The sequence below is a fragment of the Mercenaria mercenaria genome, chromosome 4, assembly GCF_021730395.1.
Source record: "Mercenaria mercenaria strain notata chromosome 4, MADL_Memer_1, whole genome shotgun sequence".
NCBI classification, from domain to species: domain Eukaryota; kingdom Metazoa; phylum Mollusca; class Bivalvia; order Venerida; family Veneridae; genus Mercenaria; species Mercenaria mercenaria.
The window spans coordinates 85,576,085-85,592,779 of NC_069364.1; the positions used below are offsets into that span (position 1 = coordinate 85,576,085).

The 16,695-nt window shown below is 36.3% G+C and overlaps 1 protein-coding gene across 11 annotated transcripts in view; it reads right to left on the reverse strand.

Moving 5' to 3' along the window:
- Positions 1–16,695, reverse strand: part of LOC123552352 (SH3 domain-containing kinase-binding protein 1-like) — a 92,801-nt gene that overhangs the window by 42,347 nt on the left and 33,759 nt on the right. For 3 of the 11 annotated variants that reach the window (XM_045341954.2, XM_045341953.2, XM_045341955.2), the window contains one exon: positions 5,952–11,035. The exons of the other annotated variants lie outside the window; for them this stretch is intronic. In XM_045341954.2, coding sequence (XP_045197889.2) covers positions 6,195–11,035 — 4,841 coding nt within the window. In that variant the 3' untranslated portion in view covers positions 5,952–6,194. Of the gene's footprint in view, positions 1–5,951; positions 11,036–16,695 lie in introns of those variants that run through there. 11 annotated transcript variants of the gene reach the window in all.

A 16,695-nucleotide genomic window follows, 5' to 3' on the forward strand; every position in this document is an offset into this window, starting at 1 on the left:
GACCTTGATTCAGTATTAATCATAATCATTTATGAAACTGATATTATAAATCACGAATTTCTAAAGGATGATAACGTCATTGACAGCTGAGTAAACAACTTGCAAATTAAGGAGTATGAATGTCTGCACATCAGTAAAGAAATATTATTCATTAATTATGTCGCCTGAGTACCTTTTTTTCTTCAAAACATTCAAAATCTCTAGAGCAAACACCAATGGGGAGATTAACATGCATTTGTTGTAAAGAGGTTGATGCTATGAAGAGGTTAATTCACAAAGAGGTTAATTCATAAAGTATCTTGTCTAACTAAAAAAAATATAGCTGAACATGCCTTAACAGCCATCTGTAATATGTAGTCACCTGCCTTAAACAGCCATTCAGCTTTGTTCCTAAATTTGTTGTTATATCAACTTGTATTATTATGTCACTCCCTTGACCGGCTGCTTGAAATACAGGTTTCAAGTGTCTGCTCTACAGAGGTGTCATAAACCAGTCAAACCTGTATTGAGCTGCTATCCGAGGGAGTGACATAATCTATCTGCTTAGGAGTGGTTGCTGCTTAAATCAGGTCGAAATCAGAACAAAACAAAATTTGGGAAGTTAGCTGACTAACTGTTTCAGGCAAGTGGCTGCTTAATACAGGTGGTCATTAAGTCAAGCGTTACTGTACATAATAGATTTAGAAACAAACACAAGGAAATGAATTTTTCATTTGTAGTTACTTCTGATTAGTATCAATCAAGAATCAGATGAAGAAACTGATGGGTGTGAAAGCAAAAAATATCAATTGAAGTTTTCCTTTTATCTTTTTATCCTTAGCTGCTCTGAAATGTGTATGACACACTCACCCTCCAGTCCATAAATTATGAGACACAAAAGAAATTTAGCTGTCCTTTATAATTACTATACTTACAAAATACTACAATGTTATTAAACAAGTGATTCCCTATTGACCTTGTTATCATTATAATTTAAGGGCCAAAACAACTGCCTGGGGTAAATAATAAGCCCAATATGAAAGAACTTGATTAATGACAATTTTATCAGTCAGCTTATATTGGCCCCCACAATTTAGCCAAACAAAATGCTCAAAATCTTGTATTGATCTGTTGTCTTTTTTCATATTAGCCCAGATTCCCCCATATTGGCTCAATTGTGTTTTGTATCAATGGTTAATCTGTTTCATATGATATGCATAAATTATCTAGTGTTGTTGTTGTGTCCAGTATTGCAAAGTTGAACAATTATATAATGGCTTAAATAACACTGACTTAAGGATTATTTTTGTATAGATCTATTGTTCTTTTATTTTTAAAAAGAATAGTTTTTGATGTACATCTCAGGTGGCTATTAAATCACAAGAGTCAAAGATATATTAAGTGAAGATATACTACAGTGATTTTGTGACATAAGTTTATTAACTCAAAAATGAAATTTGCACCTTAATTCTTAAATAAAACAATCTAAATAGAAACTCAGAATTCTTAACAGTAACATCAAAATACAACAGGCATGTATTTATGTCTTCTAACATCCCAAACAAAACAATGTACCAATAACTATTGAAATTAAATTATCAAAGTCTCGAGGTTGATTTCTGTGGTAGAAGCAGATACACAATACTTCGGTATCCACGGTAAGGTCAATTAAGGTAGATGACCAGTAATGACATTCTAAGTTTCTGTAAGATTACATCTTCTTTTAAAGCATTACATAACACAAAATCGCCTTTTCATCATAAGTGGAGAATCGCATATGGAGAATACTTTAATAATATCAAATGGAAAATAATGTTTGTCAAAATGTTGCTATCAACATATTTCATATATCATCAATATGCTTAATACTACTACTCTGGAACAAATTCTAAGACTGACAAAGAAACTGTGTAACAATGAATATGATAAAAGGTTTACATGGTGATTTTGATAAACAAGAGGACCATGATGGTCCTGAATCGCTCACCTCTTCCCATATGACCCAGTTTTGAGTATGACGTTCGTTTTTTCTATTATTTGACATAGTGACTAGTTTTTGACAGCCATGTGACCAGTTTGAACCTGACCTGAGTTTTATCAAAGATAACAAGAGCAGCATTTGCGGGTGCTTGACGTCATCTGATTTATTTTTTTGTGTAATAGAAAAATTTGTCTACCATGATTTTCTAAGTCTAAAAGGGCCATCATTCTTGCAAAATGCAGGATTAGAGTTATGTTTCTTGATGTACAGTGTCCAACACTTTGATTGTGAAAAAAAACTGTTGCAAGTTTTTAAAGGTCAATAGCTTAATAGTTTATGAGAAAAGTTGCACTTTAACATAATACTCACCAAGAATGATTTTCGTAAGTCCAAATGGGGCATTTAATTATTGCAAAAAGCAGGATTGAGTTTTGTTGCTTGCTGTACAGGGTCAGCTTATGATGGTGAACAAGTGTTGCAAGTTTCAAAGCAAATTTCTTGATAGTTTAAGAGAAAAGTTGACTAAACATAAAAATTACCCCGAAAAATTATATTTTCTAAGTCCCAAAAGGGGGTAAAACTTGCAAAAAGCAGGACGGAGTTTTGTTTTTTGTATCAGGGTAACTTATGATGGGAAAAAGTGTTTAAGTTTTTTTAAAACAAAAGCTTTGTAGTTGGATAAAGTGACCTAAAAATAAAATTAACAAGAAAACTGTTTTCTAAGTCCAAAAGGGGCAATAAATCTTGCAAAAAGCAAAAATGGGTTTGATTTTTGACGTACAGGGTCTGCTTAGATGGTGAACAAGTATTCAATTTTAAAGCAATGCTTTGTGTTTTGGGGAAAAGTTTTACCCAAACATAAAAAATTAACCAAGAAAACTGTATTTTTTAAGTACAAAAGGGGCCATAAATCTTGAAAAAGAAGATGGGTTATGTTTCTTGCTATACAGGGTCGCTTTGATGGTGAACAAGTATTCCAAGTTTCAAAGCAAAAGCTTTGATAGTTTAGGAGAAAAAAATGACCTAAAATAAAACTTAACCCGGCAAAGCCGACGCAGACGCCGACGCCGACAACGTAAGTGATACAATAAATCATCATTTTTTTTCAAAAAATCAGATGAGCTAAAAAAATTTTGACAATTTTTTAGAAGCAATTGAAAAAAATGGTCTCTAGAGGGTCACAGGTTTTTCTATTATTTTTCCTATTGCCCAATTTTTCGAAGGTAGTGCCCTGTTTTTAATTTACCTGTATCATCAGGTGAACTTCCCATAATTTTCTTTAAGATCTCATGAAAAAAATGGCCCTAGAGGGTAAAGGGTTTTTTTTTTTTATACCTATGGCCTTATATTATCAAGGGTAACTTAGGGCAATTTCTGAAGATCCATTTAAAATATGGCCTCTAGAGAGGTCAAAAAATTTTAATAATTTTAGACCTACTGACCTAGTTTTTTACCCCAGTTGACCCAGTTTCAAACTTGCCTAGATTCACAAAATGAAATTCGACCCAACTTTTCAAAGTTCCGAAAAATTTGGCCTTAGAGAAGTACAAGGTTTTTTTTTTATCTGACCCATGACCTGTTTTTTTTGGCACGACCCCGTTTCAAACCTGACCTAGATATTTCCCGGTGTCATTCTGATAATTTTTAGGAGATCCTTAACAAGGTGGGCCCCTAAAAAAGGGCACAAGGTTTTTTTATTTTTAGACCTCTGACCCAGTTTTTGACCGCACTGACCTGTTTCGCCCCCTTACCAGAAAACTCAAAAATGAACATTTAACCATTTTTAAGTCCTGAAAATTGGCCTTTTAGAGGGTCAAAGGTTTTTTATTATTTTTACCCCTGACCTGTTTTGATGCGTGACCCACTTTCGAACATGACCTGATATCACCAAGATGAAATTAGACCAACTTCTAAGACCCCTGAAAAAAATGGCAATATCTGAAGATCTCATGAAAAATATGGCCTCTAGAGAGGTCACAAGGTTTTTTCTATTTTTTACCCACTGGCCCAGTTTTTACCCCACTGACCGTTTCGATTTTTTTATGGGACGGACCCCGTTTCAAAATGACCCCGTTCATCAAAAGGGGGAATTTGACCCAAATTTTTTTGGGGATCATTCAAAGTATGGCCCCTTTGAGAGGTACAAAGGTTTTTCTATTTTTAGACCTATTTACCCGTTTTTGACCGCACAGCCCGTTTCGAACTTGACCTAAAATCATCAAGTGAAAATTCAGACCCTTTTCATAAAATCCAATGAAAAATTGGCCTTGGGGGGGGTCACAAGGTTTTTTTTATTATTTGACTACTGACCTGTTTTTGATGGCACGTGCCCCTTTCGTTGACCAGATATCTCAAGTTTAACATTCAGATTAACTTTCATACAGATCCCCTGAAAAAAATGGCCCTTTTAGGAGCTCACAAGGTTTTTTTTTATTTGACTACTGACTTTTTTTTGATGGACGTGACCACTTTCGAATTTACTGAATCAAAAGGTGAACGTTCTGACCAATTTTTTGAAGTGTCATGAAATTTTAGGCTCTAGAGAGGTCACAAGGTTTTTCTATTTTTTTTGATTGACCTGTTTTTGACAGCAGTGACCCACTTTCGAACTTGACCTAGATATCATCAAGATAATTCAGACCAAATTTCTACAGATCCCTGAAAATATGGCCTTTGAGGGTCAAAGGTTTTTTTTTTTTACCTACTGACCTAGTTTTTGAGGCCGTGACCGAGTTTTTAACTTGACCCAGATATCATCAAGGGAACGTTTGACAATTTTGATGAAGTCTTGTGAAATATATGGCCTCTAGAGAGGTCACAAGGTTTTCTATTTTTTTGACCTTGACCTGATTTTGAAAAGGGACGTGACCAGTTTCAAATTGACCTAGATATCTCAAAATGAACTTTTAGCCCAAATTTCAAAAGATCCCTGAAAAATGTGCCTTAGAGGGGCACAAGGTTTTTTTATTTTTGCCCCTGACCCAGTTTTGCCACTGACCCCGTTTCGAACTTTACCTAGATATCATCAAGATGAACATTCTGATTAAATTTCATGAAGATCCCCTGAAAAAAAGTGACCTCTAGAGTGGTACAAGGTTTTTCCATTATTTGACCTACTGACCTAGTTTTTGTGGCACGTGACGAGTTTCGAAATTGACCTAGTATATCAAAATGAAATTCAGGCCAAATTTTTATTCAGATCCCTGAAAAAAATTTGGCCCTTAAAAGAGGTACAAGGGTTTTTTTTTATTTTTACCTACGGGCTAGTTTTTTATGGCACATGACCCGGTTTCGAATTTACCCAGATATCATCCGGTGAAAGTTTGACCAATTTTCATGAGACTTGTGAAATATATGGCCTCTGAGAGGTCACAAGGTTTTTTATTTTTAAGACTATGACCTGTTTTTTGAAGGCACGTGACCGAGTTTGAATTGACCTAGATCTCAAGGTGGAAAGTTCTACTAATTTTTATAAGATTTGTGAAAAATATGGCCTCTAGAGAGGTCCAAGGTTTTTCTATTTTTTGGGCCTATTGACCAGTTTTTGAAAGGGGGCCGTTTTGAACTTGACCCGATTCTCAAAAATGAACATTCTGACCAAATTTTTTAAAGATCCCATGAAAAAAGTGACTCTAGAGTGGCAAGGTTTTTTTTATTTTTAGACCCATGACTAGTTTTTTTACGCACGGACCCCCGTTTCGAACTTGACCCGATATCATCAGTGAACATTTGATTAATTTCATGAAGATCCATGAAAAATGTGACCTCTAGAGTGGTCACAAAGGTTTTTCATTTTTAGACCTACTGACCCAGTTTTTGACGACGTGGGCCCTTTCGAACTTGACTAGATATCACAAGATGAACATTTTTGACCAATTTTTATAAAAATCCATGAAAAAAAATGCCTTAGGTGGTCACAAGCAAAAAATTTTCGCACGGAGGGGCGGCGCCGGCGGACCCGGCGGCGCGGAGAGGACCGCGCGATACAAAAGTCCCCCTTTTCACTTTGTGACAGGTGAGCTAAAAATGAATAAAAATGTCAATGAATGGGAAAACATGGTGTATTTGCAATGGATTAATTACTGCTATCAAATGAGCTGTTTTTGTCCTCTGAACATTCAATGTCTTCGTTAAAAAATCTATTCGTAGAAACTATTTATAACTAACAGAACATCTGACAAACATATAACTGTCAAAAGCCCTTGAGGTTGATACAAACACATGTAATGAGAAATCATGGCATATTTATAGAGGAGCCATCATATGAAGCAGACATGTTCAGATTTCCATTTATCTCTCCACTAGGATAGAATGAAACTTTATCTTCAAACTGTGTGGGTATGTTATTAGAGAGAGCCGATTCCTGATGCTGAATCGTATCTTCCTCATCTTCAGTTATGCTGGCTTTACTTGCTATCATGTACTCCTCCAACCATTTACCGGAATCCTGCATCCTTGCTTGAATATCTTCTACATCACAACTCTCATCCTGGTCTCCTTGTTTCTGGTCCACATCCCTTAACATTTTTTCAAATTCATTTACTTCTGTAATAAGGTCAGCATCAAGGCTAGAACCTCTTGTTCTGTTAAGCTCATCATCACTGACATTCTCAATCTCTTCAAGGTATGGTGATATCTCTAGATTAAAATTGATACCTGGGTTCTCCAAAGAACTTTCAGTGCAGTAGTAATCAATATGTTGTCGAGAAAGATCTTGGACTGCTATGTCTGCTAGAGGGCTTCTCTCGCACAATGGCTTTTCTTCATCATCATAATCACTATTATCATCGTAATCATTGCCTTCTTCATCCTCATCATCATTCTTCAATACTGACTCAGTATGGTAATAACCTACAGAAGAACTTGTACAGAAATATGTTGGTTGCCTTTCATAGACAAAGTAGGAATCCAAGGCTACAGCAGCTTTGCAATCATCAATCTTATTCCCATCAACATCATACGCCTCATCATAATCCATGGTTAAAGAGTGGTTGTCTTTCATGGAATAGTTTGAATCATCTACTGGTTCCCAAATGTGATCTCCCGTCTCTGTCTGTGTTGCAATTTCAACACTGGTATCCACTGCAGAAGAAACAATTGTCTGTGTTGAAATGTCTTTCTCTTGTGGACTTGACTGTGTTGCTTTGTTGATTAAAGACCTATCAAAACTATCTTCAGTAATGTTGTCATCAATGTCAACCAGCCTTTCATCTTTCAAATTATTTCTTTCATTGACAGACATTCGCTTTCGCATATATACAGTATTTTTCTTTTTCCCTTCTTTTTTCAAAACTTTTGGTGGGCTTGGTCCATCCAGGTCATTCCAAAGCTTCTCTAATGATCGATTCACTTTGTGAATCATGCATTTCTTGCCAACAATAGTAAGAACTGGATCATTTGAGATTTCAACACATTCCTCATTGTCATCTGATATGTTTTCACATACAACACTCTCTGATCCATGCACAATACATTTCTTACCAACAACATTTAACACTGAATCATTTTGAATCTCCACTGTATCGTCTATCCCCTCTTTCCACTGGGCACTGGCATCTTCAAAATGTTTACTCTCATCTTGAATAGTTGATCCTGTAGATGTGAAACTTTCAGTCATTATATCATCCAATGATCCAAGAGCTTCTTTAAGGAATGCATGCATCTCATTATCATCTGCTTCATTATTAACATACTGTGGTGTGTCAGACAAATCCAGACCTTGTAAATCACTCACAAGAGCATCAACATCAGGTGTAACATCACACCCATCTTCATTTCTACTATAATCTTGTTCCCTTCCTCTTGTAACCAGGTCTGTATTGTTTATCTGTTCTTCTTCAGGTGTATTAATGTTATTTTCAAGCACTTTCTCTGTACATGACTGAACTGCTTCTGAAATTGCACTATATAAATTGTTTCTTGATTCTAGCATTGTAGTTACATCAGTATCACCCTCAACAACATTATCTGTAGCTTTAATATGACTGTCCACAGCTTTTTCTACATCTAATTCTTCACTGAAGTTCAGCATTCCAAGGCTTGCCAATAGCAATACTTTTCTACTGACTTTTAGTGGACTTGTTTTGCTTCCGTCTTTTTCCTCTAGCTCATTGTCACACCCAAAATATGATGATACTGTGCTTATCCCGGTGGCATTTGCATCTTGGGTAAATGACTCTTTTCCTGATCCTGCTAAAATAGTATTACTTTCTTCTTCTTCATTTGTTTTCTTTGTTTTATCTTTGTCCTTATTTTCTTGCCATTGGTGCTGTAAAGTTCTTTTAGTATATTGATCAAAACAGCTGAATATGTCTCCACGTTCCTTGAACTGTTTCTTTGTGTTTTTCTTTAATAATTTTGATGCTTTTTCATTTTCTGATGAATTTAAGGGATAAACCTCAAGTGGAGGAAATTCTTCACGTAATCTCTGATATCTCAACAACTTTACTGGGGATTCTTTAGTATCACTAGATGATGCTCTAGCTAAGAAACCAGACTTTTTCCTCTTCTCAACGGAACTTTCTGCTTCTTTAAAAAAGAATGCGTTTTCTTTACCAATGTTTATATTAAACTGGTTCCGTTTAGTATGATCTATTTTTGGAGCAAAGGTAACAGGTCTTTCCCTACAAGGATTTGGCTGACTGTCTTCATCTTCACTAGTATCTGACTGTAAATTTCTGTAATGCTGCAGGTCCATATTTCCAGGAGAGGCCACGATATCTGTTGTACCAACAGTTTTCCTGATACTACAAACTTCATCCGAATAATCCAATCTGCTTGTGAAAAAGGTTTCTACACTATTGCAATCATCTTCAAATGGCAATTGAGTCAATGCATTCCAGTTTTTATTCAGAGCCGAAACTGAATGTCTGCAGTGGTAGTCAGTAATAGCCTGTTCTGAGGACTTCTTCCTTCTCTTTTTGGCAGGAGATCTGTGATCAAGGGAAATTGGAGATTTGTCTGTTGACAAATTTGGATATTCTGCTTTAAAAGCCTCGATCTGTGCTTTAAATTCTTCTAAGTGACTTTGTTCTGCAATGTCTAACAGAGAAGGCATAGGCTCATTAATCTCACTACATGTCCGTTTTGGTGATCTCAATTTTGTCAGATTGATTTGTGCTGGTTTTGATGGTGATTCTGTAAAATCTTTACTGAACCAAAATGTTGGGGCGTTAGTGCCGAATGGTATTCTACAGTAACTGGATGAATGTCTCACAACGGGACTACCTGGTAACTTGGATGGCATGGAACCATGGCTTTTAAACCTCTGGAAATTCTTCGGTGTAAGGGCATTCCTCCTTTTTAGGAAATGTTTTTCTGTCTGCATTGGTAGAAGTAGTTCATCATTTTCTGCATGTATTTTACTTTCTCTTGGATACACATCGAGAATTTCTTTGATAACATTCTCTTTAAACATAAAACTCTGATAAGGATAAACTGATCTTGTGATGTTTACCAAAGCAGGAAATTCACTTCCTTCTGTCATAGATAACAGAGTACTAGAATCAGATTTGTCAACTGAGCTATCACCCAAATCTTCTTTAGAGTTCACAATTCTGACTGAGTTGTCATCAACACAAACCGCCATAGAGATATCATCTTCCAACTTACGATTCCCATTCAAATCAGTGACTACATCAACTTCATCAAGACTTGAACCATTCAGTTCTGAAACAGCATTCTCCCCAGTTATAACATCATACACATAGTTGTTCACCATCTGATTAACAAGTGGATCTGCTAAATCCCCATCGTCATTCAATGACTCTTCATTCTTAATAGGATGAACAGAACAGCTATCTTCCGGCTGGTGGCTCAACATATTGATAGTGTATGACTCATCCAGTTCTTCTTTCTGAAAATCAGCAACTTCAAACTGTTTAAAGTGTTTTTTCTCTGACCCAAACAGTTGATACTTGTCTGCAATTGATTTAATGAATGGTGAAAGGTTTCCAGACCTGTTCAAAGAAGCAAAGTAAGTCTTCGGTGATTTGGAATCAACTATTTTCTGACCCTGATATTTAGGTGTATGCGGGGCATCTTGAAAAGCACTTGTACAAGATCTGTGATGCACTTCAATTGGTTTTGCAACTACAGCAGTAGAACCTTTTTCATCTGTAACTACACTAAACTTCATAAAACCAGATGCACCAAGATCACCTGCAGCATAGTTCAAAGCTCTTGCTGCTCTTTCCATATTACCATACTCCTGAATACAGTGATGATGAAATGGTGTTTGATTGGGGTTTTTCTCTGACGAATCTATTAATCTCTTCTTTGTGACTAGGACACTGTCTATGGCCCTGCAGAAATTCAGTCTCTCTGGTGGAGTAAGGCTGGTATTTTTCCAACAATTCAATGACTGTAATTTCTTTTCATATTCTTTTGGTGTTACAGTCTTTTTCTTCAACAAAGCCGATCCCCTATCACCTTCTGCAAGACCTGAGAGAACATTTGTGTCATGAGCATCTTTTTCTGGATCTACATCTGCATTGCAAACTTCATCTTCACTTTCACCACCTGTGTCATTAAGGCAATTGTCAAGATCATCTAATATGGTTTTCAAACTTTCGGAATAATCACCTGCACACCTCTTTTCAAGATCAACCTTTTCTACTGTGGTTAGAGCAGCCTTATTTTGCTGATAAGACCCAACTTGGACTTCTGGTCCTCTGTTGTTGTTACAGTCTATATCCTTACAACTATCACTACTAGAGGAATCTAAATCTTCATCTGGGTAGGCAGGTTTTATCTCAATATGTTCATGATCAGAACAATCAAAATTATCTGGATTTATATCAACATCCTCAAACTCAAACAAGTCTTCTTCAACAGCAGCTTTGAGATTATCAGATTTTTTATCAAAAATATCTAAAACATGTAAATCTATATTATCAAGGTAAGCAATATCAGAATCAATATAGTCAGAATCTGTATAGTCAATGTCTTCACAGAAACTTGAATGTTTCTCTACAATATTCTGTGCATTATCAGCTCTAGGTAGTGATCTTGCATGATCTGCCTGTACTTGAAGGAAATCATCAGTGTTAGTGTCCTCTGGAACAGCTCTGAACCCTGAAGTGTTAGTATGACATGCAACAGCAGACAGAAGAAGTAAGTAAGTCTATCATAAGCTATCTGTATTCCCTGGACTATAAGATGGCCCATGTGTAAGACAAGATCCAGACTTTGATAATAAAATCAATGGTTTCTTACTACTAGATAAATTCAAGCATCAGTTAGAAATAAAGATTTCATCAATTAAAGTTTGATGAAACAGTACAGAAATATTGAGATTTAACTGAAGTAATACACTGAAAAATTTTGTCAGTTTCTAGAATAAGAAATTTTCATTAGTTTTCCACTCTTGTAGTTGAGGTAATACAAAAGCTACTAAAAATAAATTGCTAATTTACTATTTCCCATTACTAAGAAATTAAAGGACTAACTAAAACATGATAAGAAATGAAGCCTCATATCTCCGAAGTCACAAGAAAAACACATTTTTGCAAGTAGTGTTACCCTGTTCTCTACAAGTAAGTAAACTCTGCTTCATCAATCAGCTGGAGGCTGAATGACCGAAGACATACCTTCTTCAATCAATCGTTAATTACAGAAAACATATTATATACTTTAATATAAATACAAAAATTAAATGACCCATGTTCTTTAAATAAAAAATGTATGTATAATAAACTGTAAAATCATAATTATCTACATGGAATTTAGAGTGTGTTAATCCTAGAACTAAGTCTAACAATCAAATGTACTCCCTATATGATTTATTTTACCTTTAGTACTCATTTTTGCTAGCATGAAATTCTGTGCCACAAAAATTAAATGATTACACAACACAGAATCGTCACTACACAAAGCACTGCAGCCTGGATTACATATTAGCATGCATACACGTCAGTTTAAAATATATATATAGGTAAACATGTTAGGCTGTGAGAGAAAACAGACACTGTAAAGGCGACCTGCCTACCTAACCAGATCAATACCACATGAAATTTATTAACACTCTTGTAATATATACATGCAGCTTAACAAGAGCTGTCACAGGAGACAGCAAGCTCGACTTTTTTGATCCCAGATAGTGAAACTGGGCATATCTAAGGAAGCTGGAGCTGTCATTGGAGTGTTCAATGTCTCCTATGTGGATGACAATATTGGACAATAGCTTAAGTGTCTGTCAAATGTATTTATTAATCACAGAGATTGAGATATACATTCAATAAGTATAAAAGGGACATAATTCTTGGAACATTTCTGTAAAAGTAATGCAACATGACTGTGTCATATCATGTAGCTAATAATGTGGAACAACTATTTTAAGTTTGAATAAAATCTATTTAGTATTAATTGAGATAGAGCAAAAGTGCATCACAACTCAAACCTGAAATTCTAAGTAAAAAGGGACATTACTCATAACATATTGGTGCCAGTATCATGGACCTTGTGTCATATGATGTGGGTGGTGATGTGGAACAAACATTTATGTTTGACTCAAATCCATTCAGTAACAACAGATATATAGTGAACAAGAGTGCCAGAATGTCACAATATACGCCTGTCACAGCAAATTTCTTTACTGTAGCAGCTGTATTTGCAAATGGAATTTTAATTTTGTGGTTGTTTAGTAATCATTGTAATTCTTTTGTTTTTCTAAGTCCACAAAAAAACTCCTTACCAGGTAGAGATACCTTAAAATACACCTAAAATTAGAAAGTAACATCTATGTTGTACCACGGAAAAGTGGTCTTGGTTTTTCCCTACGGTCAATTATAAAAAAGTTACAATATAAGTTATTTATAGTAACAACTAAGGGAAGTAAATCTTTAAAAAAAAAAAAAAAAAAAAAAAAAAAATCCAAAACAAAATTGTAAGTCCACACAAAAATCCTAACCAGGTAGAAACTGGTCAAAATACACCTCAAAATTGGATGTAACATGAATGTTGTACTACAGAAAAGTGGTCTCCATTTTTCCCTACGTCTAGTAATGAAAAAGTTACAATATAAGCTATTTATAGTAACCACAAAGGGAAGTAATTCAAAAGAAGGGACCAGTGCATGACACTCCGTCTCATGATGGTGTACAATTGTGCCCAGTTACATCAAAATCCCTCCATGCATGAAGAAGAAATGCTCCGGACAAAGTCATTCTTGTATCTGACCTTTGGCCTCTAAGTGTGACCTTGACCTTAGACCTAGGGACCTGGTTCTTGCGCATGACACTCCGTCTCATGCTTGTGAACATTTGTGCCAAGTTATATCAAAATCCCTCTATGCATGAAGAAGAAATGCTCCGGACAAAGTTTTCATTCTTGTATCCTTTGACCTCTAAGTGTGACCTTGACCTTAGACATAGGGACCTGGCTCTTGCGCATGACACTCCGTCTTGTGGTGGTGAACACTTGTGCCAAGTTATATCAAAATCCCTCTATGCATGAAGAAGAAATGCTCCGGACAAAGTTTTCATTCTTGTATCCTTTGACCTCTAAGTGTGACCTTGACCTTAGACATAGGGACCTGGTTCTTGCGCATGACACTCCGTCTTATGGTGGTGAACACTTGTGCCAAGTTATATCAAAATCCCTCTATGCATGAAGAAGAAATGCTCCGGACAAAGTTTTCATTCTTGTATCCTTTGACCTCTAAGTGTGACCTTGACCTTAGACCTAGGGACCTGGTTCTTGCGCATGACACTCCTTCTCATGATGATGAACAATTGTGCCAACTTTCATCAAGATCCCTCCATGCATGAAGAAGATATGCTCCGGACAAAGTCGTTCTTGAATTTGACCTTTGACCTCTAAGTGTGACCTTGACCTTAGACCTAGGGACCTGGTTCTTGCACATGACACTCCGTCTTATGATGGTGAACAACTGTGCCAAGTTTCATCAAAATCCCTCTATGCATGTAGAAGATATGCTCCGGATAAGGTCTGTGGACGCCGCCCGCCCGCCCGCCAGAGGCGTTCCCATAATACGTCCCGTTTTTCAAACGGGCGTATAAAAAGAATCAAAATTAAACTGTCATTCTAAGTAAAAGGGGGACATAATTCATGAAATATTTGTGTCAGAGTTATGGACCTTATGTCATACGATGTGGACAATGGTGTGGAAGAACAATGTAAAGTTTAAATAAAATTCATTAGGAAATAACAAAGATATAGTGAAAGTGTGCCAAAATTTACCAGAAATTCAAAGTAAAAAGGGGGCACAATTCATGAAATCTCTATGCATCAGTTATGACTCTTGTGTCATACAATATGGGTGATGATGTGGTACAACTATTTTAAGTCAAAATCAATTCTGTTCGGCAAAAATAAAGATAGAGTGAAAGTGCATCAAAACTTTAATCAGAAATTTTAAGTCAAAAGGGGGATAATTCATAAATATTGGTGTCAGTTATGGATGGCCCTTGTGTCAAATGATGTGGGTGATGATGTGGAACAATTATATTAAGTTTGACTCAAATCTCTTCTGTAATATCAGAGATAAAGTGAAAATGCATCAAAATTAACCTAAAATTCTAGTAACAAGAGTGCAAGAATGTCACAATATACGCCCGTCACAGCAAATTTCTTTACTCTAGCACCTGTATTTGCAAATGGAATTTTAATTTTGTGGTTGTTTAGTAATAACTAAGTGTTTTGTTTTCTAAGTCCACAAAAAAACTTCTTACCAGGTAGAGATACCTTAAAATACACCTCAAAATTGGATGTAGCATGCATGTTGAACTACAGAAAAGTGGTCTCGATTTTTCCCTACAACTAGTAATGAAAAAGTTACAATATAAGCTATTTATAGTAACCACAAAGGGAAGTAATTCTAAAGAAGGGAACTGCGCATGACACTTCGTCTCATGATGGTGTATAATTGTGTCAAGTTACATCAAAATCCCTCCATGCATGAAGAAGAAATGCTTCGGACAAAGTCATTCTTGTATCTGACCTTTGGCCTCTAAGTGTGACCTTGACCTTAGACCTAGGGACCTGGTTCTTGCGCATGACACTCCGTCTCATGGTGGTGAACATTTGTGCCAAGTTATATCAAAATCCCTCTATGCATGAAGAAGAAATGCTCCGGACAAGGTTTTCATTCTTGTATCCTTTGACCTCTAAGTGTGACCTTGACCTTAGACCTAGAGACCTGGTTCTTGCGCATGACACTCCGCCTCATGGTGGTGAACATTTGTGCCAAGTTATATCAAAATCCCTCTATGCATGAAGAAGAAATGCTCCGGACAAAGTTTTCATTCTTGTATCCTTTGACCTCTAAGTGTGACCTTGACCTTAGACCTAGGGACCTGGTTCTTGCGCATGACACTCCTTCTCATGATGATGAACAATTGTGCCAACTTTCATCAAAATCCCTCTATGCATGAAGAAGATATGCTCCGGACAAAGTCATTCTTGAATATGACCTTTGACCTCTAAGTGTGACCTTGACCTTAGACCTAGGGACCTGGTTCTTGCACATGACACTCCGTCTCATGATGGTGAACAACTGTGCCAAGTTTCATCAAAATCCCTTCATGCATGTAGAAGATATGCTCCAGACAAGGTCTGTGGACGCCGCCCACCCACCCGCCCGCCCGCCCGCCAGGGGCGTTCCCATAATACGTCCCATTTTTCAAACGGGCGTATAAAAACAGGACATATTCCATGAAAAATTGGTGCCAGAGTCATTGTGACATTGTGTCAAACGATGTGAGTGATGAGGTGGAACACCTACCTTAAGTCTGAGTAAAATCCATTTAGTAATAATTGAGACAGAGTGAAAGTCTTAAGTAACAAGAGCTGTCCTCGACTATTCAAATTTATTTATTGTCCCAGAAGCAGGAAAATATTACCCAAAATGTTAAAATATATATAGAATTTCAATCCATTATCTGCATCAGTTTTGGAGATAGTAACTTGCATGCAAAACTTTAACCAGAAGTTTTAAGTTCAAAAGGGGACATAATTTGACCAAAATGCATGTCAGAGTTTTGGGACTTGATGCAACCAACTAGTTTTATAACCCCGAAGGCACATGTGAAGTTTCAATTTAATATCTGCATTTGTTCTGCAGATAGTAACTTGCACGCAAACTTTTAACCAGAATTTTCAAAGTCCAAAAGGGGGCATAATTTGCCCAAAATACATGTCGGAGTTATGGGACTTGACCCAGTGAGGTTGGTAATTGATCTAGAAAAATAACAAGAGGGCCATGATGGCCCTATATCGCTCACCTGTTATCATTGCACTTGAGGACAAGAAGGTCCTCAGAAAAAATATCTAAGTCCAAAGGAGAGTAACAACAAAGGGAAGAAATTTAACCATAAAGAAAAAAAAAATTCTTACAAGGTACAGATATGTCAAAAAACACCTAAAAATTGGAGGTACCATCCATGTTGTACCACAGAAAAGTGGTCTCGGTTTTTCCCTACGGCCAATAACAAACAAGAGGACCATGATGGTCCTGAATCGCTCACCTCTTCCCACATGACCCAGTTTTGAGTATGACGTCGTTTTTTTTCTATTATTTGACATAGTGACCTAGTTTTTGAGCTCATGTGACCCAGATTTGAACTTGACCTAGATATTATCAAGATAAAAAACTCTGACCAATTTTCATGAAGATCAATTGAAAAATATGGTCTCTAGAGAGGTCACAAAATTTTTCTATTATTTGACCTATTGACCTAGTTTTTTATAGCACGTGACCCAGTTTCAAACTTGAC